This window comes from Nomascus leucogenys, chromosome 2, assembly GCF_006542625.1.
Source record: "Nomascus leucogenys isolate Asia chromosome 2, Asia_NLE_v1, whole genome shotgun sequence".
Taxonomy (NCBI): Eukaryota; Metazoa; Chordata; class Mammalia; order Primates; family Hylobatidae; genus Nomascus; species Nomascus leucogenys.
Window position 1 is genome coordinate 62,341,528 of NC_044382.1, and position 21,877 is coordinate 62,363,404.

Below are 21,877 nucleotides of genomic sequence, written 5' to 3' on the forward strand. Positions count from 1 at the left end.
ATTTAGGGGAGGGAGGGGACCAAGATCACGTGGGGCTGGAATCTAAACCTCTGGCCTTCTGTTTGTGAGCTGGGCCTGTGAGGCTCCTCTTGTCCCTGTCATTCATGTATTCGCAAGCATGTACTGAACATCTGTATGTGCTGGGCTCTGCCCTGGGTGCTGGGGATACATGAGGGAGAAGCCTGGCAGGGGCCTGCCCTCGTGGGGCTGACATTCTAGAGGGGCCAAGATAGACAATGAACAAGTAACCAAATAAACAAGCAAGTGCCAGGTTGACTGTGACTATGAGAAACGGGGTGGGAAACCTCTGCCTGAGCCCAGCCCTGAGAGGGGAGAGTTCTGAGGCCTGCCTCTCTGTAGACGCCGAGGGCGGCGGGGCTGACTGTGAGCAGGGACAGAATGAACACTGGGAGCCAAAGAGCCACAGAGGAGCTTGGGCAAGGCCCTCCTTCCAGCTTAAGTCCGTGGCTTGGAGTGAATCCCAGAGCACCACTTGTAAGACGTGGGTCTTAAGGCAGGTCATTTAACTTCCCTAGGCCTCCATTTTCCCCGTGTAAGACAAGGAAAGAAACACCACCTGGTTACTAGGATTGTGAGAATTTAACGAGCTGCTGCACCCTAAGGTACTGAGCACAGGGCCAGACACAGGCAGTGCTGGGGGACCAGGAGCTGCCAGCTTAGGCCCTCATTCTGGCTTCTCTGGGGCAGCTTGCACTTTCGTGGTTTTTGTTTTGTTTTGTTTTGAGATGGAGTTTCGCTCTTGTTGCCTATTGCCCAGGCAGGAATGCAATGGTCTCAGCTCACTGCAACCTCTGCCTCCCCGATTTAAGCGATTCTCCTACCTCAGCCTCCCGAGTAGCTGGGATTATAGGTGCCTGCCACCACACCCGGCTAATTTTTGTATTTTTAGTAGAGATGAGGTTTCACCATGTTGGGCAGGCTGGTCTTGAACGCCTGACCTCAAGTGATCTGCCTGCCTCAGCCTCCCAAAGTGTTGGGATTACAGGCGTGAGCCACAGCGTCTGGCAGCAGCGTGCACTTTCTAGGCTCAGGAGAGTGCCCTGTGCTGGGCACAGGACGACGGACTTTGGGTCCCAGCAATGGGATTTTTGGCCCCAATCTTATTGTGTGGGGCTGTTCTTGTTAATTACAGTGTGAAAAAAGTGAATCCGGCCGGGCGCGGTGGCTCACGCTTGTAATCCCAGCACTTTGGGAGGCCGAGGCAGGCAGATCACGAGGTCAGGAGATCGAGACCACGGTGAAACCCCATCTCTACTAAAAATACAAAAAATTAGCCGGGCGCGGTGGCGGGCGCCTGTAGTCCCAGCTACTCGGAGAGGCTGAGGCAGGAGAATGGCGTGAACCCGGGAGGCGGAGCTTGCAGTGAGCCGAGATTGCGCCACTGCACTCCAGCCTGGGCGACAGAGCGAGACTCCGTCTCAAAAAAAAAAAAAAAAGTGAATCCATGAATTTTGCCATCCTAGGCGAGTTGGCAGAAGGCAACAGGATCATTTCAAAGCCTTCTGGAATCAAGGTGGATGTCACACATCCCTCCCTCTGTATTCCCTTAGAAACCCTAGTGGTGCAATCCTGAGTCAAGGTGATGAGGCTGGGGAAGAGTGCTGGTCTAGAACCCTGGCAGACTCAGGTTTGGGTCCCAGTGGAGTGTTGCATCTGCACAGTGATGGCCTCAGTGACCCCTGTCGCAGATCCTCCTGCCCAGCTCTCTGATTGGCCCTCTGGGGCTGGAGTAGGAACCTCTGCTGAGGTGAGCTTCTTGGGAAGATGTGCATATGTCAGCAGGTTTGGGCGCCTTAGGACTTGGCCCCAGGGTGTGTTCTCAGAGGCTCCTCCTTTGACACTCCAGCTGGGGAAAGGGTGGAATTTGGGAACTGGCTGGAGTTTTCAGCTTCTGCTGGGAATTGCAGATTAATCACTAAAGATCCGTGTCAGGCTTGGTCCCAAGGTGAAGCTCCCTGCCTGTGGATTCCATTTCTGATCAAACCTCACGGAAGTGAAGGCCCTGGTAAAAAGTAATCATGGCTGAGGGTGGTGGCTCATGCCTGTAATCCCAGAACTTTGAGAGGCCAAGGCAGGTGGATCACCTGAGGTCAGGAGTTCAAGACCAGCCTGGCCAATATGGTGAAACTCTGTCTCTACTAAAAATACAAAAATTAGCTGAGCATGGTGGCATGTGCCTGTAATCTTAGCTACTCAAGAGGCTGAGGCAGGAGAATTGCTTGAACCAGGAGGCGGACGTTGCAGTAAGCCGAGCTTGCGCCACTGCACTCCAGCCAGGGCAACAGAGCGAGACTCCATCTCAAAAATAATAATAATAATAATAATCATGAACTTCCCTTGGGAAACCAAGGTCCCAGGACCTATTTTCTGGAAGTCAGCTGCACCATTTTGCTTTCACAGTGTCACAGCTAAAGACCGAAGCAAGGCTGCCCTGTGTTCACCAAGGCTGAGGAGAGACCTATTGAGTTTAGCAATTGCAGCCTGGCCTTCACAGCAGGGGCCCAGCCTCTAACCATTTTCTAGTCCTACCACTCCCAACTTGCATTTTATTTTCATGTCCCCACAGCCAAGCTTCTCTTGCTGATTCAGCTGTGTTTATTACCATGTTATGCCCATTTTTGGTACACTCAGGTTCAATTCCTGTATTAGTCTATTCTTGCATTGTTGTAAAGAAAGACCTGAGACTGGGTAATTTATAAATAAAAGAGAGAGGCCGGGTGCAGTGGCTCATGCCTGTTATTCCAGCACTTTGGAAGGCTGAGGCGGGTGGATCACCTGAGGTTGGGAGATCGAGACCAGCCTGGCCAACATGGTGAAACCCTGTCTCTACTAAAAATACAAAAAAAAAAAAAAAAATTAGCCAGTGTGGTGGTGCACACCTGTAATCCCAGCTACTTGGGAGGCTGAGGCACGAGAATTGCTTGAACCTGGGAGACGGAGGTTGCAGTGAGCCGAGATCGCGCCACTGCACTCCAGCCTGGGTGACAGAGCAAGACTCCATCTCAAATGGATAAATAAATAAAATAATAAAAAATAAAGAAAACAGGTTTAATTGGCTCATTGTTTCGCAGACTGTACAGGCAGCATGGCAGTATCTACTTCTGGGAAGGCCTCAGGGAGCTTGTACTCATGGTGGAAGGCAAAAGAAACAGGCTCTCCCATGGCAGGAGCAGGACTGAGAGAGAGTGGGGAGGTGCCACACACTTTCAAACAATCAGATTTCATGAGAATTCACTCACTATACAGTACCAAGGGGAGATGGTGCCAAACCATTCATGAGAACTCCACCTGCATGATCTAATCACCTCCATCAAGCCCCACCACCAACACTGGGGATTACAATTCAACATGAGATTTGGTGGGGTCACAGAGCCAAACCATGTCAAATCCTAAAGTCTCATCTTCATGCTATTGACTGATCTGATGCTCATCCTGATGAGCTAACACATATGCTTTCATGTGTGACATGCATACCCATGTCCCCAGACTCTTGGTTTCATGTGCTAACACTCAGCCTTCTATGTTTTAAATGCTAATGGAAGTCATTAAGAATGACCATCCTTCTCCACCAGGACTTCATTCATGGATGTATGAAATGCTCTTCCTATTGGTAGATATTGGCTTGGGCGGAGTCCTCCAGACACAATCTTTGTGTTTCTACATCAGCTGGTTCTACTCTATCTTAAACAGGATTCTTTCTCTAACACTGGAGCTTGCTTTCTTGGTGGTGTTAAGGAATTTCTCTCTCTTGATCTTTTTTCCTCTTTCCCAGGCTTGTGCGTTCCTCAGTAAACCAATTCATTCTCACTGCTGGGACAGAGGGTGGGAAAATCCAGAGAGTTAGCCCCTAAGATACCAACATAAAATAGTGTCAAAGGCACCTTTTCCACCAAGTCAGGCGCCCAGGCTCCAACCTGCTGATGTCAGGCCAGAGGCAGGTTGGGCAAGAACCTTCTTGTCTCTGAAATTCAGGTGGATTTCAGATCTAGACACCATAAGCCAAGACACTAATGGCTCCAGAATGCAGTATTCCGTGGCAGACTTGGACTTCCTGACTGACGGAGGACCCCAGGATCACTTAGTCCTCATTCTTCAGATAGGGAGCCTGGGGCTCAGGAGGGGATGGGACTTACCTAAGGTCACACCGTAAGCTGAAGCCTAGATTCCATGGCTTCTCTGATAGCTGAAAAGGTGGTGTGATAGAGAGTAGAGGGGAATGAGGTGGGTGACTTTAGACAGGGAGCAGAAGAGGGGAAGGAAGTTGAAGCTGAGAACTAAGTGATAAGTATCTCATTTACTTGGGTAGATTTAATCCCATTTTACGGAGGAGGAAATTGAGGTAACTCAGAGTGTTTTAGTAATTTGCTGAGGCCACACACTGGTAAGAGGCAGCACTGGGGTGCAATACCAAGTCAGTGCTGTTACCTTTAGGCCAAGCCATTTAACAGATGGGAAGACTGAGGTCTAGAGAGTGGCTATGCACCTCTCTTCTGCCTTTTTCCCTCCCTCCAGGCAAATGAGGACTCAGAAGTTCATGCTCCGCCCCCATCCTCTATCTAGGAATTGGCTCTAGGTGATCTTTAGGGATCAAAGTCATGACACTTCTCCCTGAGGCCTTTGCCTTTGCTGAAGGCCCCTTCCACATCTGTGTCTTTGCAGGAAGAAGCTGCCCTCTGAGGATGATGAGGCTGAAGAGCTCAAGGCGTTGTCACCAGCCGAGTCCCCAGTGGTTGCCTGGTCCGACCCCACCACCCCGAAGGACACTGAGTGAGACCCCTCTGGGGTCTCAGAAAGTTGAAAGACTGGGGGGAGGGTGGGGGATGTGGGGGGGCTAGTGTGGATGCTTTTAGAACCTTCTACCACAAGGCAGACTTTGCCAGTGGCTTCCGAGCAGTAAGTCAGGATTGGTCTCCTGCCCAGGCTGCTTCTGGCTGGCCCAGGAGTCCTGTAAGATCCAGTGGGCTCAACCGCTGGGCCCAGCTGTGTCCACGGCCAGCAGCGCTCAGAGCGGGAGGGATCTCTAGGCAGAGGTCCCCTTGTGAAGGAGAGGCTGAGGGGAGCTGCCTGCAGGGCTCCTGCCGCTGAACTTCTGAAAGGTCAGTGGGGACAGGGAGGACCACCAGGATCTCCAGTGGGTTCTGCCCTGGGGAGTTTGTGAAAAAAGAAAAAAAAAATATTCCCTGGCCCTACCTGGCTGCACTGGATCAGAGCTGCAGACAGTAGGCCTGGGGAGTTCACATTTTCCAAACTCCCCAGGGGATGTGGTGCAGCTGGCCTGCAGAACAATGTTTAGAAACCACTATGATGACGGCTGGGCGTGGTGGCTCACGCCTGTAATCCCAGCACTTTGGAAGGCTGAGGTGGGCGGATCACTTGATGTCAGGAGTTCGAGACTAGCCTGACCAATATGGTGAAACCCCATCTCTAATAAAAATACAAAAATTAGCCGGGCGTGGTGGCACGTGCCTGTAATCCCAGCTACCTGGGAGGCTGAGACAGACGAATCACTTGAACCTGGGAGGTGGAGGTTGCAGTGAGCTGAGATCGCACCTCTGCACTCCAGCCTGGGTGACAAGAGCGATACTTCATCTCAAAAAAAAAAAAAAAAAAAAAAAAAAAGAGAAAGAAACCACTGTGATGGCATTGGGACCTGGGTCTCTGAGATCGAACTGTCCCCAGGGCTGGGCCAGTGGGAGGTTTCTTCCTGAAGGATCTGAGAAGCTCTGGTGGATGGCGAATACCCCAGTGGGCTCTGCCTGGAATCCCCAATCACAGTCCTTGGCCATGACTCCTGGATGAGCCACAGGAGACAGTAGGCATTCCTTCTTCCTTCCAGTCTTTTTTTCTATCCACAATTTTATGCAGTTTATGCTTAACAGAGCTGTGGAAAGTTAGAAAAGATAAGCAAGAAGAAGCCCCGACCCCACCCTCAGTCCAGTTGCCCACTGCAGCATGCAGTGGACTCACATTTTATGGGGTAGGGTAGGGGTAGGGTTAGGGTTTAATATCAGAAACGAAGGCAGAAATGAGGTATAATGAGAAAACCTATTCTTGAAAACTCTTAAGGAAGTCAACTTGGAGACCCATGTATTAGCTAGGCAGGCTAGGCTGCTGGACCTCAAATGGACCTCAAGGGCTGAGTGGCTTAAGGGACTGTATCATATACCATCGTCATCTCACTAGTTGCATGCATCAGGTCAGCAGAAGGTTCTGCTCCATTCAATCATTTAGGGACCCAGATGACAGTGCTCTGCCACTTTCTCCATGTGCCTTCCCATGTCCCACTGGTCACCACTAGAAAGGGAGAACCCCAGGCCTGTCTTCAGCAAGGAGGCCCCTAGTTGCATGTATTGTGTCTGAGAGCTCACAATCCAATAGCGAGAGCCTGGCACATGGTCCCTGGCTGGGTGGCTATATTGCATTCAATGTGCACCACAGGAGAGAATGAGTGTAGGGGAGCAGCACATGTCCCCGCCACACCTGTTTGACAGCTCTCATTAGTAGCCCCACATTTGGCCGGGCACAGTGGTTCATGCCTGTAATCCCAGCACTTTGGGAGGCCGAGGCAGGTGGATCATCTGAGGTCGGGAGTTTGAGACCAGCCTGGCCAACCTGGTGAAACCCCGTCTCTACTAAAACTACAAAAATTAGCCAGGCGCGGTGGCGTGCACCTGTAATCCCAGCTACTCGGGAGGTTGAGGCAGGAGAATTGCTTGAACCCAGGAGGTTAATGTTGACTGAGCCGAGATCATACCACTGCACTCCAGCTGGGTGACAAGAGTGAAACTTCATCTCAAAAAAAAAAGAGCCCCACACTTGTTTTCTCCAGTCCAGCTTCCTCAGTTGAGCTCAAAAAGAGTAGCTGACTGCAGTTTCTGTGTCTTAATGTATGAAAAAAAAAGATAAAAAAGATATTCAGTTCAGCAAGATGATCTCAGTGAGGCCACTCAGAGGAAAGAAAGCACATTCACAGGCCTGCTTCATTGCGCCCAGGGCACACGCCCCACGCTAAGTTGAATGCTAGGCAGACTCATTCATTCTCTGTCTCTCTCTGTTTTTCTCTCTGTCTTGCTGACAGTGCAGAAACTTTAATTCCTGTAAGTTAAAGGGATATAGAATGTATCTGCACTGCTTTTTCCACCAGTTATATCCTAAGCCTAAAAAAGTAGGCCTGCTCCCTCTCCGTTCTGCCCCTGGACATATATCTCATGTGAACCCTGCACTGGGATGAACAGCCCAATTTTGCTGAACTCTAAACTGAGTTCCAAGAGTTTCCTCCTAAATTACAAGTGGAGTCACGCTTTTTCCAGAACTGCCCATCTGAATCAGAGCCTACGTGGTACATTTTCCAAAAGCTGGGCCAGAACACCTGGGCATTATTCCCGGACTGAATTTCCTTCTAGGAGATTACAGTGGGTCTGTGGTTTCTGATGTCAGAAGGAGACGAGGGCAGGACTTACCTCCTTCAGGCTCTGCCAGAAGGTGGGACACAGACGCTGCACAGCTCTGGCCTGGGGGCGCACGGGTCCCTCCCGGCTCAGCCTGCTCAGCTTTGGGTGATGTTCCCACAGCGGCCAGGACCGTGCGGCCTCCACGGCCAGCACAAATAGCGCCATCATCAACGACCGGCTCCAGGAGCTGGTGAAGCTCTTCAAGGAGCGGACAGAGAAAGTGAAGGAGAAACTCATTGACCCTGACGTCACCTCTGATGAGGAGAGCCCCAAGCCCTGTGAGTCTGGAGCTGGAGGGGGCCTACCTGGCCGGGGATGGGGTGGGGCCTCCAAAGTCCCCTGTCAACTCATGGCAAGTGTGGCCCCAAGGGAATGGTTGAGGTCCATGAGAGAAGCCCAGATCCCCACTCCCTGGATTTGGGATCCATATGTACAGGTTGAGATATGTACCCAAGGGTGGGAAGAAGATCAAAGTTCTGACCAACAATCCACTTGCACTCGTCCCTCTCTCCCATGGGGCAAGTGCCTTCCTTGACCCTTCCGTCCCTTTCCTACTGGTAGGTGGGTGGTGCCACCCCAAAATGTATCTTATGGTCTTACACTCAGATTGTGTGCACAGCCTGCTCTGGAACTAGGCAGTCCTATTTTTCAGAGATGTCAGTGCCTTGAAAGTTCTTATTGAGGCTATCCGAATTTTTCTTTTCTTTCAAGGTATCAGGAGGAAATAAGACACATGATCTCTTGTCAGGGAGATTTTTTAGATCTTTCCAGAGGAAGGCTGTATCTTGGAAATCATGGTGCCCACAACAGGCCATGCAGAGCCTAATGTCACAGTCTTGAAGCTGGAAAACATAGCCATATTGAACCTATAAGAGCCAATCCCTAGACCAAAAGTATCATCATAGATGTACAGGGAAGCTATGTCCCATCTGGTCTCTGTTTTTAGAGATGAAGGAGTTGAGATTCCCTCTCAGAAACCTGGAGCAATACTTCCTTGATTTTGTTAGGCCCTTCAGCATTCCAGCCATGGGTACTGGGAACACTGGGTACAAAATGCCCCCATCCCATCAGAGGGAACAAAGGGGGTCTAAGCACAACACACAAGCAGACACCAAAACATCCAACTGGTCCAGAAACAACTTGTTTGGGGCAGCTTCTAAGAAGCAGTTCCAGATTGTAGTTGGTAAGAGTTTCCAGGTGGGCACCCAGGTTGCCGTTGCTGTTGAGGGGGGTTGTGGAGTTCGCTCCAGGAGAGCACCTTGGGTTCTGCATGCAGAGCTTGCAGTAGCTTGTATAATGGTGCCAGGGTCCTCTCAGATCTGGATCCAGGGTCTGCAGTTGGGACCCTTCTCTCTGCATCCTCTATGTGGGCCTCAGGTCTGGTTGAGATGGTCACCAATGTCATCCCACAGCCCCAGCCAAGAAAGCCCCAGAGCCAGCTCCAGACACAAAGCCCGCTGAAGCAGAGCCAGTGGAAGAGGAGCACTATTGCGACATGCTCTGCTGCAAGTTCAAACGCCGCCCCTGGAAGAAGTACCAGTTTCCCCAGAGCATTGACCCGCTGACCAGTGAGTCCTGGGGAATGGGTGTTCCCACTGTGTAAGATGAGAGGGCAGGAGAGTGGGAGCGGGATGGGGAGAGGGTCAGGGGATTCAAGAGGTGGGATGGGAGGCCACAGACAACCTGGGTTCATGATCTTTTATACTTTTCAAAACCATTCCACAGTTTCTCGCCTGATTCTCAAAACAAACCCAGCCTGGCCAACATGATGAAACCCTGCCTCTATTAAAGATACAAAAATCAGCTGGGTATGGTGGTGCACACCTGTAATCCCAGCTACTCGAGAGGCTGAAGCAGGAGAATCATTTGAACCCAGGAGGTAGAGATTGCATTGAGTCAAGATCGCACCATTGCATTCCAACCTAGGTGACAGAGTGAGACTCTGTCTTAAAAACAACAACAACAAAAGTCCCTGGAATAGGAACATAAGATCACACCCATCTTACAGATGAGGAAACTAAGGCACAGAGAAGTCAGCCAGGGTAAAGATGCAACTAGTTAGTGCAGACCCAGGACTCCTGACTCTTGAACAAGTCCTTTTTCACTCTGGTCATGCTGGCCTTTTCCTAGAGCTCCTGCTCTGAATAGAAAAAGGGCAGGAGTGTGAATTCCCCTTGCTTCCCTTTAAGCCCACTTCATATTCCTCAGAAATAACCCACTTCATATGTGCATAGCACTTTAGAGTTTACAGAGGACTCCCTGCCTTTCTTATCTGACCTTTTCCTGTGATTTCTCAGAAGAGGGCAGGTGCCAGTGAGGGACTTTCTCAAGGTCACACGGTCACACATTTGGGGGGCAGGACTTCAACCCTGGTGTCCACTGGATTCCTCAAATAACCTGGTGGGCTGGGTACATTGGCTCACACCTGTAATCCCGGCACTGTGAGAGTCTGTAGTGAAAGAACTGCTTGAGCCCAGGAGTTCAAGATCAGCCTGGGCAACATAGTGAGACCTCATCTCTACAAAAATAGTAAATAAATAAATAAATAAATAACCAGATAATCTGGAATACCCATCCATCTATCCATCCATCCATCCATCCATCCATCCATCCATGCATTCACCTGTCTGTCCATCTATCTGTCCATCCTTCATGCATTATTTACTATTCTGTATTTACTGAGGCAGAAAATACATTTTGGGAAAAAATTAAAGAAGAATAAAAGCAAATGGGTTTTCTAGTTGGCTGCCTATTATCTTATAATACCAGCATATTCCCTCCTGAGAGTACTCTGATTTATTAGGGATTAGCAGTAATTTATTTTTAAAACAGATAGTTGTTTTTTTTTTTTAAGTAGAGATGGGGGTCTTGCTATGTTGTCCAGGCTGGTCTTAAACTCCTGGGCTCAAGCAATCCTCCCACCTAGGCCTCCCAAAGTGCTGGGATTACAGGCATGAGCCACTGTGCCTGGCTCCTAAAGCAGAGAGTTGTGTGTGTGTGTGCGTGTGTGTGTGTGTGTATGTATATATATGTATGTATACACACACACACACACACACACTCTTACAAAAGTGCCACATGTAGTAGTTGAAGGAAAGTGTAGAAATGTAGAAAGAACAAAACCCCACCTGATCCAACTGGTGAAGAGCCTTGCCTGGCTGATGCTCTAGCGTCCCCATCCATCTTCCGCACAGACCTGATGTATGTCCTGTGGCTGTTCTTTGTGGTGATGGCCTGGAATTGGAACTGTTGGCTGATTCCCGTGCGCTGGGCCTTCCCCTACCAGACCCCGGACAACATCCACCTCTGGCTGCTGATGGATTACCTATGCGACCTCATCTACTTCCTGGACATCACCGTGTTCCAGATACGCCTGCAGTTTGTCAGAGGCGGGGACATCATTGTGAGTCACAGGCAGGTGGTGTTGGGGTGACTGGGGGCAGACTGCTCAGCCAGAGCCTTCAGGGCACTGACCCCTGGTGCTGTCATAGATGACAAAATAAGTGAATAAGGAAATCTCAAGAACGGCTGCTGTGCTTGTTCAATAGCATGGTTGTTTATTTTACATGCCTTTGATATGTTCAAATTACGCACATCAGATATTGCTCATAGGTGAAATAGTTCCTGGACCACTTGATGGAATCAAAGATAGAGAAGTGGTCCAGGGAATGGTCTTTAGTGAGGATGTACTTGGTTTGAATCCCACCTCCACCACAACTAGCTGAATTGCCTCTGTTTCCTCATCTGTAGAATGGGGCTGGTAATAGCTTCCACCTCCCAGTGTTGCCATGAGGGTTGGTTGAAACGACGCATGCAGGGCGCTCAGCACAGGTATCCACTGGCAACTGACTTCTCCCAGGGGTCCTGCAAAGAACACACTGATGCTCTCCTACTTGGGCCAGTTTGCGACCCTGGCCTCTGGTCCAGCCCCGTGCACCACCCCTGCCTTACCAGGGAGGAAACTGAGGCCCTGACTGTGACTTCTCAGGAACAGGAGACACAGTCCCTGTCTCCCAGTGTGGGTCGCTTTCCAAAATTCCACCCCGGCACTGCCTGTTTTGCTGTGTGCAGACGAGCTCAGGTTTTGCCTCTAAATAATTTTCCTTGGAGAGATTTAAAGAGAGTAAAGTAAAAAGTAAAGAGATTTCCTTGGAGAACCTCTTTTCTGGCCTGACTAGAGTGGTTACCAATTCCTTAGTAAACAGATGTGCAAATGGTCCAGGTAAGACCAATGGGCAGAGAGAATAAGCTTAATGTCCTCGCTTTCCACCCGAGAAATCAGGATCTAGCTGGGTGACCGGAACAAATCCCTCCTCCCTGGGGGCCAGGCCTCTCCACCCATAAAACTCAAGGCTTTCACCAAGGCTCAGATGGTCCTTGGGCTATTATGCTCGTTTGAGGGTGGGGTTTTTGGGGAAGTTTCACAATTGTTCCCTACAGGGTCAGAGATTAAGCTGTAAGGTCATTTCACCATCATTATGCCCTTTCTTTCAGACGGACAAAAAGGACATGCGAAATAACTACCTGAAGTCTCCCCGCTTCAAGGTGTGTGCCGGGCGTGCAAGTTTTCACGTCTGTGGGGTTTCAGAAGGGGGTGCCTCAGAGGGCCCTGGGTGCCTGGGGGGCTCATGAGATGTGGTTTCTGCCACACAGAGGGATGCTGGTCCCTGTGGGAGTGTCCTCCAAGCCACAGGCCCCAGGAGACCAGCACAGGCTGGGTGGCCTCCAGAAGCTACGTTTCTTTTTTCTTTTTTCTTTTTTTTTTTTTTGAGACAGGGTCTAACTCTGTCTCCCAGGCTGGAGTTCAGTGGTGCGATCTCGGCTCACTGCAACCTCTGCCTCCTGGTTCAAGTGCTCCTCCTGCCTCAGCCTCCCTAGTAGCTGGGATTACAGGTGTGCGTCACCACACCCAGCTAATTTTTGTATTTTTAGAAGAGACAGGGTTTCACCACGTTGGGCAGTCTGGTCTCGAACTCTTGAGATCAAGTGATCTGCCTGCCTCGGCCTCCCAGATTGCTGGGATTACAGGCATAAGCCACCGTGCCTGGCCAGAAGCCACCTTTCAGTGTGTCTGTACCACTCCCGCCCCTACTGTATGACACAGCAGCCACTATTGGGGATAATGAAGCTGCCCTCGGGGCTGGCAACATGGGCTTTGAAGCCAAACAAGGGCTTGTTGGTGGGACACCTTCTGCCCTCTAGTTTTAAGCTCTCCTGGGGCATTCTGACCTCACCTTTCCATGGAAGGGAGAGACTCCGCCTCTCACCCCCCTCACCCCCAAACCTGGGGTCATCTGTTTTACCCCCATGGTGTCCCACTGGGATTTCAGATGGACCTGCTCAGCCTCCTGCCCTTGGATTTTCTCTATTTGAAAGTCGGTGTGAACCCCCTCCTCCGCCTGCCCCGCTGTTTAAAGGTAGGACTGCTGGGCCCGCCACCCCAGGCCTTCAGCTCATCCCAGCTCTGCGCCGACACTAGCATCTTCATGTCTGCCCCCAGCAGCACTGGGGAGGGGAGGGTCCTCGAGGGAAGGCCTGAGGGGAGATGCATTTATTCCATGTGTGTCTTAGTGGAAAGTTCATTACAATTTGCTAGTGCTTCTGTGGTGCTGCATGTTAGGTAGTATTATTGCCAGGATTTTACAAATGAAGGACTGGGGCACAGAGAGGTTAATTAATTTGCCCAAAGTCACACAGCCAGGAGGGAGTGGAGCCCGGATATGAATGCAGGTCATCCGTCTCCACTGTTTATGCTCTCAGTGATTATAGAGATTCTCAAGAGGGGATCTTCTGCTTTATGATGGTCTCTGTCTAAAAGATGGGGGCATTGGTGCTTGGAGAGGCTGGGGGACTTGCCCTAGGTCGCAGGATCAAGGAAGTGCCAGGGATGGATTTGAATGCACAGCCAGACACCCGTTTCATCATTGGCCAGGCCTCAGTGTCATTCCAGCCATTCCTTCTGGCACTCACTGGGCAGAGCGAAAGTTTCCAGGATGGTCTGGCTGCCACAGCTGGCCACGGTCCTGTCATATGACCAGGGTGGCTAGTCACTCAGAGCATTCAGGATCCCCCAAATGGATTTTGGTGGCCAACCAATCACATTCATCTCTCTCCTGAAATGATGCCTGGTGCCTTTTTCTGAAAACAGTACTGAGGGAATTTACAAAAAATGCAAATGCAATAACATGAACAACCCAGAGAAACAGGGCAGAGAAAACTAGGGGGTGTGCAAGTGCCCTGATGAGAAGAAAGCACACCTATGTGGAATCGAGCATGGAAGCTGCCTCTGAGCTTCCTGGCTGCCAAGAGGAAGGGGGAAAGTGGAATTGGCACCATTCTTATTTGACACATGCCAGCCTCCCAGGGGCTGCAGAGGTTGCTTTAGAGCCAAACATCAGAGTGAGGAAGGTTGGGTCCACAGGCCAAGTTTTACCCCAGACGCAGAGGTGAGATCCATACCTTGGTTCACATGGTGGCCCCAGTGAGGGGGCAAAACTCACAGGCCTAACATTGAACACCGTTCAGTGGACAAAACTCTTTGAGTGAGCCATTCAAGCCCCTGTTCTTTCTGCCTCCAGTTTAAACTGTGGCTGGAATTAGAATGAACACATGGATGATAACTGGAATATCCCTTAGAGAATCTTCATAAATACTGTTTTCAAATATCAAAAAATAAATCCAAAGATCTAGAGGTGGTATAGCATAAGGAGAGAGCTTGCAGCTCTGAGTCTGGCCTGGGTTGGAATGCTGACTCTCTCACATACCAGCTGTGTGCTTTGGACAAGTTACTGGACTTCCCTGAGCACCAATTTCTGTCAAAGGAGAATGATAATACATACTTCATATGTAAATAAGGAATAAGGTAATGTATATAAATGTATGTGCTGGCTGGGTGTGGCGGCTCATGCTTGTAATACCAGCACTTTAGGAGGCTGAGGCAGGAGGATCACTTGAGCCTAGAAATGTGAGACCAACCTGGGTAACACAGTGAGACCCTGTCTCTACAAAAAATTTCAAAATTACCCAAGAGTTTTGATGTGTGCCTGTAGTCCCAGCTACTTAGGAGGCTGAGGCTGAAAAATTGCTTGAGCCCAGAAGTTCGAAGCTGCAGTTATCTATGATTGTACCACTGCACTCCAGCCTGAGTGACAGAGTGAGACTCTGTCTCTGAAAAAACAACAAAAAAAGGCATATGCCAGTCATATAATAGGTGCTCAATAAAGAAAAGTAGTTATTAATATACTTTTATTCTTATAAATAAACCTTTGAAGGATCTAAGAGTGGGGTGTTAGGGATGCTGTCTCTTTATTAAATTGTTTTCTTTATAAGAAACATTAAAAACAGCAGCTTTAACCTGGATGCATGTACCCCTAAAAGTCTCATGATAGGGTTCAGAGGGTCCGGGATTCCCCTGAAATTATATGCAAATTGTGAGAACAAGATTACATGTCATTTCCAAGGGAAGATGGGCTATGACTTTCTTCAGATTCCTAAATGGAGTTTCTGGCCCCTACCCGTCAAGGGGCTGAGGACTTCTGATTTTGAATGCTCACCATCCTGTTCCCTCCTGGGGGCTGCAGGAAAAGCCCTGAGTCCCGGCGCCCGTGGGCGTGGGAGCAGCATGCTACCTAACGGCCGGTGGGCTGCTCTCACGCCCTCCTCTCCCTCCAGTACATGGCCTTCTTCGAGTTTAACAGCCGCCTGGAATCCATCCTCAGCAAAGCCTACGTGTACAGGTGAGACTCCCCCTGCATGTGCATGCATGCACACACACATGACACTCACAAACACACAACACACACAATACACACACAACACAGATGACACACATACAACACACACACGACACACACAACACACACAACACACACATGCACACACCACATACAACATACACACACCCAACACACAATGCACACACACAACAGATACATACATGCACAACACACACAATACACACACAACAGATATATGACACAACACACACAAACACAAACACACAACACATGCAGTGCACACACAACACACAATGCACACACGACACAAATGACACACACAATGCACACACACACACAACACAGGAAGTTTGCACCTAGAACAGACAGCAAGACATTGTGTACCCCCACTGACATCCAGGCCCCGTCTACACTGGAAGCCAGGCATCTTCCTGGTCCCGCCTCCTCTTTCCCAGAGAAATGTTTGTTATTTAGAGAACCAGGAATATCCGAAGACCCTCATTGTGATGAGGGTGCACATCGGCTGGCACGAGGGGCTTATCAGCATTGCAGCGAACTGGGCCTCATTTTGGCCTCAGCTCAGGGAACTGGAGCCCCCAGCCAGCTCTAACAGAATGGGAACAGGTGTAAGGTGGCGGTGGCTGTTTCACAGATGTCTGAGCATGAGGTACAAGACCAGCCAGGCCGTGCTAGGGGGCAAGGCTCCTGTCCACATCTCTCCTGGGGAGACATGGCCCCATCTTCACCTCAACTCCTCTGCACACATCAGTCCCTCCCTGCTCCTCCCCACACACACATTTCCCCTCTGGCCCCTCCATCCCCCAGTGCACAGTCAGCTCTGCTACCTCTGTGCCAATTCTAGCCCCAGGTCATGACAACACCCCATTCAAGCACCACCCTTCCTAACTGGTGCAATCTCAACAAAGCATCCAGTCGGGCCAGCCCAGCCATGGGTTGGCTCTCACTGTCCAGGTGTCTATCCCTCACCTCCCCCTTCCGCTGCTGTGTTCATGCGCTGCGTTCCTTCTGCAGGGTCATCAGGACCACAGCCTACCTTCTCTACAGCCTGCATTTGAATTCCTGTCTTTATTACTGGGCATCGGCCTATCAGGGCCTCGGCTCCACTCACTGGGTTTACGATGGCCTGGGAAACAGGTGAGCCACAGTCATCCCCCTGGGGCCATGCCTGGGTGACCTTCCTGTTCTTTATAATTCGCAGCACAGAGACTCCGGGAAGGAGTCTTATTGCTGCTGTATTTTCAAGGCCTCTTTGCTCCTAAGCAATCACTGGCATGACAAGGCTCAAGAGCCACATCTTGGGACGGGTGTGGTGGCTCATACCTTTAACCCCAGCACTTTGGGAGGCTGAGGCAGGTGGATCACCTGATATCAGGAGTTAGAGACCAGCCTGGCCAACATGGTAAAACCCCATCTCTACTAAAAATACAAAAATTAGCTAGGCGTGGTGATGCACGCCTGTAATCCCAGCTACTGGGAAGGCTGAGGCAGGAGAATCTCTTGAACCCAGGAGGCAGAGGTTGCAATGAGCTGAGATTGCGCCATTGCATTCCAGCCTGGACAACAAGAGTGAAACTCCATCTCAAAAAATAAAAATAGAAAAAGAGCCAGGTCACCACGTCTTCCCCAAGCTAAGGTTTCCTGAGCACCTGCATGTGTCAGGCTGGAGGTACTGGTGTGAACAAGACTTGCTTGGATCCTTTCTGCATCCAAAGTCTACTACAGTGTGCAAATACGCTGTATTTGTGCATCTACTCCTGCTTCCCTGGGCAAGGCCAAGAGGGAATGAGGCCAGAGAATACTCCCCAGCACAGCTCCCCAGGCACTGCTACCATGTAGGCGCTGGCGAATGAGGTGAGACCCACTTGCCCATCAGAGAGCCACCATCCATTATGAGACTTGCCAAAGGGATGATGATGACGTGTGAACCAAAAAGTATCTGGCACAAGTTTCAATCAATTTAGAAAGTTTATTTTGCCAAAGTTAAGGACATGCCCATGGTACAGCCTCAGGGGTTCCTGATGACATGTGTCCAAGGTGGTCGGGGTGCAGCTTGCTTTTATACATTTTAGGGGGACAGGATACATCAGTCAATACATGTAAGGTTTATATTGGTTAGATCTGGAAGGGCGGGACAACTCAAAGGGAGGAGTGGCTTCCAGGTCATAGGTAGATTTAAAAAGTCTCTGCTTGGGGAAAAAAAAAAAAAAAGCTGGGCTTGGTGGCTCACACCTGTAATCCCAACACTTTGGGAGGCCGAGGCGGGCAGATCACCTGAGGTCAGTAGTTCGAGACCAGCCTGGCCAACACAGTGAAATCCCATCTCTACTAAAAATACAAAAATTAGCCAGGTGTGGTGGCAGTGCCTGTAGTCTCAGTTACTCGGGAGGCTGAGACACAAGAATCACTTGAACCCAGGAGGTGGAGGTTGTGGTGAGATGAAATTGCACCATTACACTCCAGCCTGGGTGACAGAGCAAGACTCTGTCTCAAAATAATAATAATAACAATAAATAAAAATTCCCTGCTTGGCAATTGGTTGAAAGAGTTCTCAGTAGAAAGAAATGTCTGGGTTATGATAGGGGGTTGTGGTGACCTAGGTATTTTCATGCAGATGAAGCCTCTAAGTAGCAGGCTTTAAAGAAAAGAGACTGTGATATTTCTTACCAGACTTAAGGTCTGTGTTGATGTTAACGCTGGAGGGGTATAATGAGGCGTGTCCGACCCCCTCTTCCTTCATGGCCTGAATTAGGTTTTCAGATAACTCGGGAAAGCCCTTGGCCAAGAGGAGGGGTCCGTTCCAATGGTTGGGGGCCTTATAATTCATTTTTGGTTTACAATGGTGATGATGATGACAATGATGATAATAGCAGCAAGGCTTGTAGGATACCTATTTCGTGCCAGCCCTGTTTAAAGCACTGAACACAGTAACTCACAACCATCACATCAGATAGTACTGCCCCATCCCCATTTTACAGCTGAGGTAACAGATGCGAGTTCCCAAGGTTACACGGTTCATGAGTTACAGAGCTGGGATTTGAACGCAGGTGTCGTGGCCACAGAGTCCTAACTGCCTCAATGAAAAGGAAAAGTGCCAACCTGGTGGCCAGAGGGAGTGGGGGAGGTGGGCATGAGCACTGTTGATTCCACCAAAAGTCACCAAAAGTTACTAACATTTAAAAAAAAATTTTTAGCCAGATACAGTGACTCATGCCTGTAATCTCAGCACTTTGGGAGGCCGAGGTGGGCAGATCACTTGAGGCTAAGAGTTTGAGAACAGCCTAGTCGACATGGCGAAACCACATCTCTACTAAAAATACAAAAATTAGCCAGGCGTGGTGATGCACGCTTGTTATCCCAGCTACTTGGGAGGCTGAAGCAGAAGAATCGCTGGAACCCAGAAGGGGGAGGTTGCAGTGAGCCAAAATTGCGCCACTGTACTCCAGCCTAGGCAACAGAGAGCAAGAAAAAAAAGTTTAAAAAATTATTTTAATGAACAGACTTAATTTATTTAAAAGTGGTTAGAAGTTTATAGAGAGGTCCATTGAAAAGTAGAGAGAGTTCCCATATATATGCCACCTCCCTTATTATTATTATTGTTTTTATTTTTTGAGACAGGGTCTTGCTCTCTGTTGCCCAAACTGGAGTACAGCGGCATGATCTCGGCTCATTGCAACCTATGCCTCACGGGCTCAAGTGATCCCCCCCACCTCAGTCTCCCCAGTAGCTGGGACCACAGGCACATGCCACTGCACCTAGCTAATTTTGTATTTTTTGGATATATGGAGTTTTGCCATGTGGCCCAGGCTGGTCTCGGCTCCCTGAGCTCAAGCTATCCGCCTGTGACTGGCCTGCCAAAGTGCTAGAGTTACAGGCATGCATTTTAAGGCTGGATGGTGTCGAAGGCGACACTCTCTCCCCTACCCTGTCAAAAGCCTTAAGCAGGAGAGTGAGCAGAGGGAGGGCTCAGCCCTTGCGCTGATGGGAGAGTGCACTGGGAGTGACGGGAGGCAGCAGACAGCCAGCAAGGGGCCCTGCTGTGTCACAGAGAGCAGCAAACCCTCCAGGCCAACCCTCCAGGCTTGACCTAGGGGAGGGAGGGCAGTGTGCGCAAGAGGGATGAGCACAGGGTAGGGGGTGGGCCTGCGGAGTCAGAGTGGAAGCTTGAGGGACGAGGGATGAGGAGTCCCAAGTGTGACTCCTAGAGCTGCCCCCTGGCAGCGGAGACAGGCCACTTCTCTTTTCTGGGCCTCAGTTCCCTCACCTGCAAAATGGGGCTGCAAATGGGACTCCCACCCTAAAGAGGTGACTGAGGAGTAGATGCCTCTGAACCCCTGCCTCAGTGCCTGGGCACAGTGGGTGCTCAGTCAGCCGTAGTGAGGATGAAAAGGCGGAAGAAGGAAAGGTCCTTCGGGGAGTTACTCACCGAAGGGTGCCCTGCCTCACCCTGTGACACAAAATGCCCGTGGTCCAGCTGTCTACCCCCAGGCCCTTGCTCCCAGTGGGAACAGGTGGGTCGCTTGCGTCCAAGGTGGCGGCTTCGTAGAGTGATTAATTGTTCAGAACATCCCCTCCCAGTATAGATGCCCCAACCTCAGCCACCATGGCTATGGCCGTCGCCTTCTGCCATGAGCCCTGCCCTGAGGGGGAGCCACGCCTTTACAGAGATGTCCCAGGCTGGTTTTGGTGGCTCATGTCTGTAATCCCGGCACTTTTGGAGGCTGAGGCAGGCAGACTGCTTGAGCTCACAAGTTCAAGACCAGCTTAGGCAATATGGCGAAACCCCCTCTCTACAAAAAAATACAAAACTTACTTGGGCATGGTGGTACAGGCTTGTAATCCCAGCTACTCAAGAGGCTGAGATGGGAAGATCGCTGGAACCCGGGAGGTGGAGGTTGCAGTGAGCCCAGATTGCTGCACTCCAGCCTGGGCGACAGAGCAAGACCTTGTCTCAAAAGAGATGTGCCAGAGGCCAGGGCAGCCCAGGCAGGCAGGAGGGGAGTCCCTGAGAGCCACTGTGGGGTGGAGAATATCAGGGATGAGGTCAAGATCTAACGCTTCCCCACGTCACCAGTGGCCCTGTTACCCGTTCGCATTCACAGCCCTGCTCCTGAGCCCTGGCTAGACCATGCATTCATTCACTTCCTCATTCACTTAACCCGTCACAAGGAGGCAGAGGGGGACTCGAAGGCCCTTTCTATGCAAAGGGGAGAATGCAATTTCTACATGGAATTGAACTCTGTGACCTTACCCTTTCTGAGACCCAGTGTTCCCACAGGCACAATGGGGGTAACTTACATCCAGATTTCTTATGAGAAATAATAAATTAATCTGTGTAGCATGTCTAGCCTGGGCCTGAACAGGAGTCAGTGGCCCCTGTGCCTAGCTATGGCTATTGTTAGGGGGAAGCCAGCATGGCAGAAAAGGAGTTAATAACCTGGGGTATAGAGATTTTAGGGGATCACAAACCCCCCAGACATTGGAGCTAAAATTTGATTATATGTTGGCTTTTCTGGGGAAACAGAGCTGGCTTTCTCTAGATTCTCAAAGGGGCTTGTGCCCCAGTAAACTAAGAACTCTCCTCCCGGGGACTAAGCCTGGCACATCCGTCACTGGGCAGCTCGGTGAAAGGAGAGTAAGCAGAGCAGGGCGGGGGCGGGGCAGGGGGACAGCTGTCTGGGACCTCTTTCTGCAGGGCCCTCTGCGGGAGGAGCTTGAACTGCCCAGCAGTGGGAAGGGCACGCTTCCTTGGCAGCAACACTCCTTCCCAAATGACGTCCTGCAGGGAACCCCAACATGTGAACCAAGTACGAGTAATGAAGGAGGATTCCTAAGAAATTCCAATAGCATGAAGAATAACAACTTTTACAAAGCGAGCATTTGTGGAGTGCTTGCTGTGTGCCAGGGGCTCAGGGTCCCGAGCTCCTACAAATGCTAGGCCCTGCATCCCGCCCCAGTGCTCTCCTGCCCCGGTTCTGCTCAACCTGAAGCACAGAGGGTCCCCACAGACCCAACAGCATGGAGGACAAGGAGACTTCAGGGAGGCCCCTAAGATGTGGCATGTCATTGGAAGATTCCTCCAGCTAGGAAGGGTTTGGGGTAAAGCCAGAGTTTTGTGGACATCGCGCCTATGTCCCTTCTCTGTTGGTGACCCAGCTGCATAAGCACCCAGCTCCGGGACAGCCCAGGGGTCTGCAGAGTTGGGGGTGCTGCTCCGTCCCGCTAAACCCTGCTTCGCGCGCCCTCTGATGGCCAGAACCAGTATGACGCGGGCTTGCTAGGCCCGTTTTGGGTTCTGAAACTTGCAGGCAACAGGTGATGTGGAGGTGCACGGCGGCCTGCAGCCCTGCCCAAGGCCCCGCAGCTCTCAGAGGCAGAGCCTCTACCACACTCCCCAGCAGCCTCTGCTTCCTCCTTCCTGCACGCATTGCACGTTACCTGCCTGTCCCCGCACTGGACCACGAGCTTCTTGAGGATATGGGCGAGTCTGTTCAGTTCTCCACGGCAGGAAACAGTGGCTGTGAAGGCTTTGACAGCTCCCTTGCTGAGAGTCCACCACGTGCCAGGCTGTCTTCTAGCATCTCTTTTTGTCCTCATGGTCTTCTGTGAGGGACATTCTATTGCCATCCCCATCTTATGGAGAAGGAAACT

The 21,877-nt window shown here is 50.6% G+C and overlaps 1 protein-coding gene across 1 annotated transcript in view; it reads left to right on the forward strand.

Annotated features, from left to right (window-relative positions):
- CNGB1 (cyclic nucleotide gated channel subunit beta 1) overlaps window positions 1–21,877 on the forward strand; it is an 87,069-nt gene that overhangs the window by 43,316 nt on the left and 21,876 nt on the right. Inside the window, exons 18-25 of the mRNA XM_030796277.1 lie at window positions 4,681–4,788; window positions 7,593–7,750; window positions 8,885–9,040; window positions 10,667–10,875; window positions 11,967–12,017; window positions 12,803–12,889; window positions 15,144–15,208; window positions 16,241–16,363. Coding sequence (XP_030652137.1) covers window positions 4,681–4,788; window positions 7,593–7,750; window positions 8,885–9,040; window positions 10,667–10,875; window positions 11,967–12,017; window positions 12,803–12,889; window positions 15,144–15,208; window positions 16,241–16,363 — 957 coding nt within the window. The remainder of the gene's footprint in view (window positions 1–4,680; window positions 4,789–7,592; window positions 7,751–8,884; window positions 9,041–10,666; window positions 10,876–11,966; window positions 12,018–12,802; window positions 12,890–15,143; window positions 15,209–16,240; window positions 16,364–21,877) is intronic.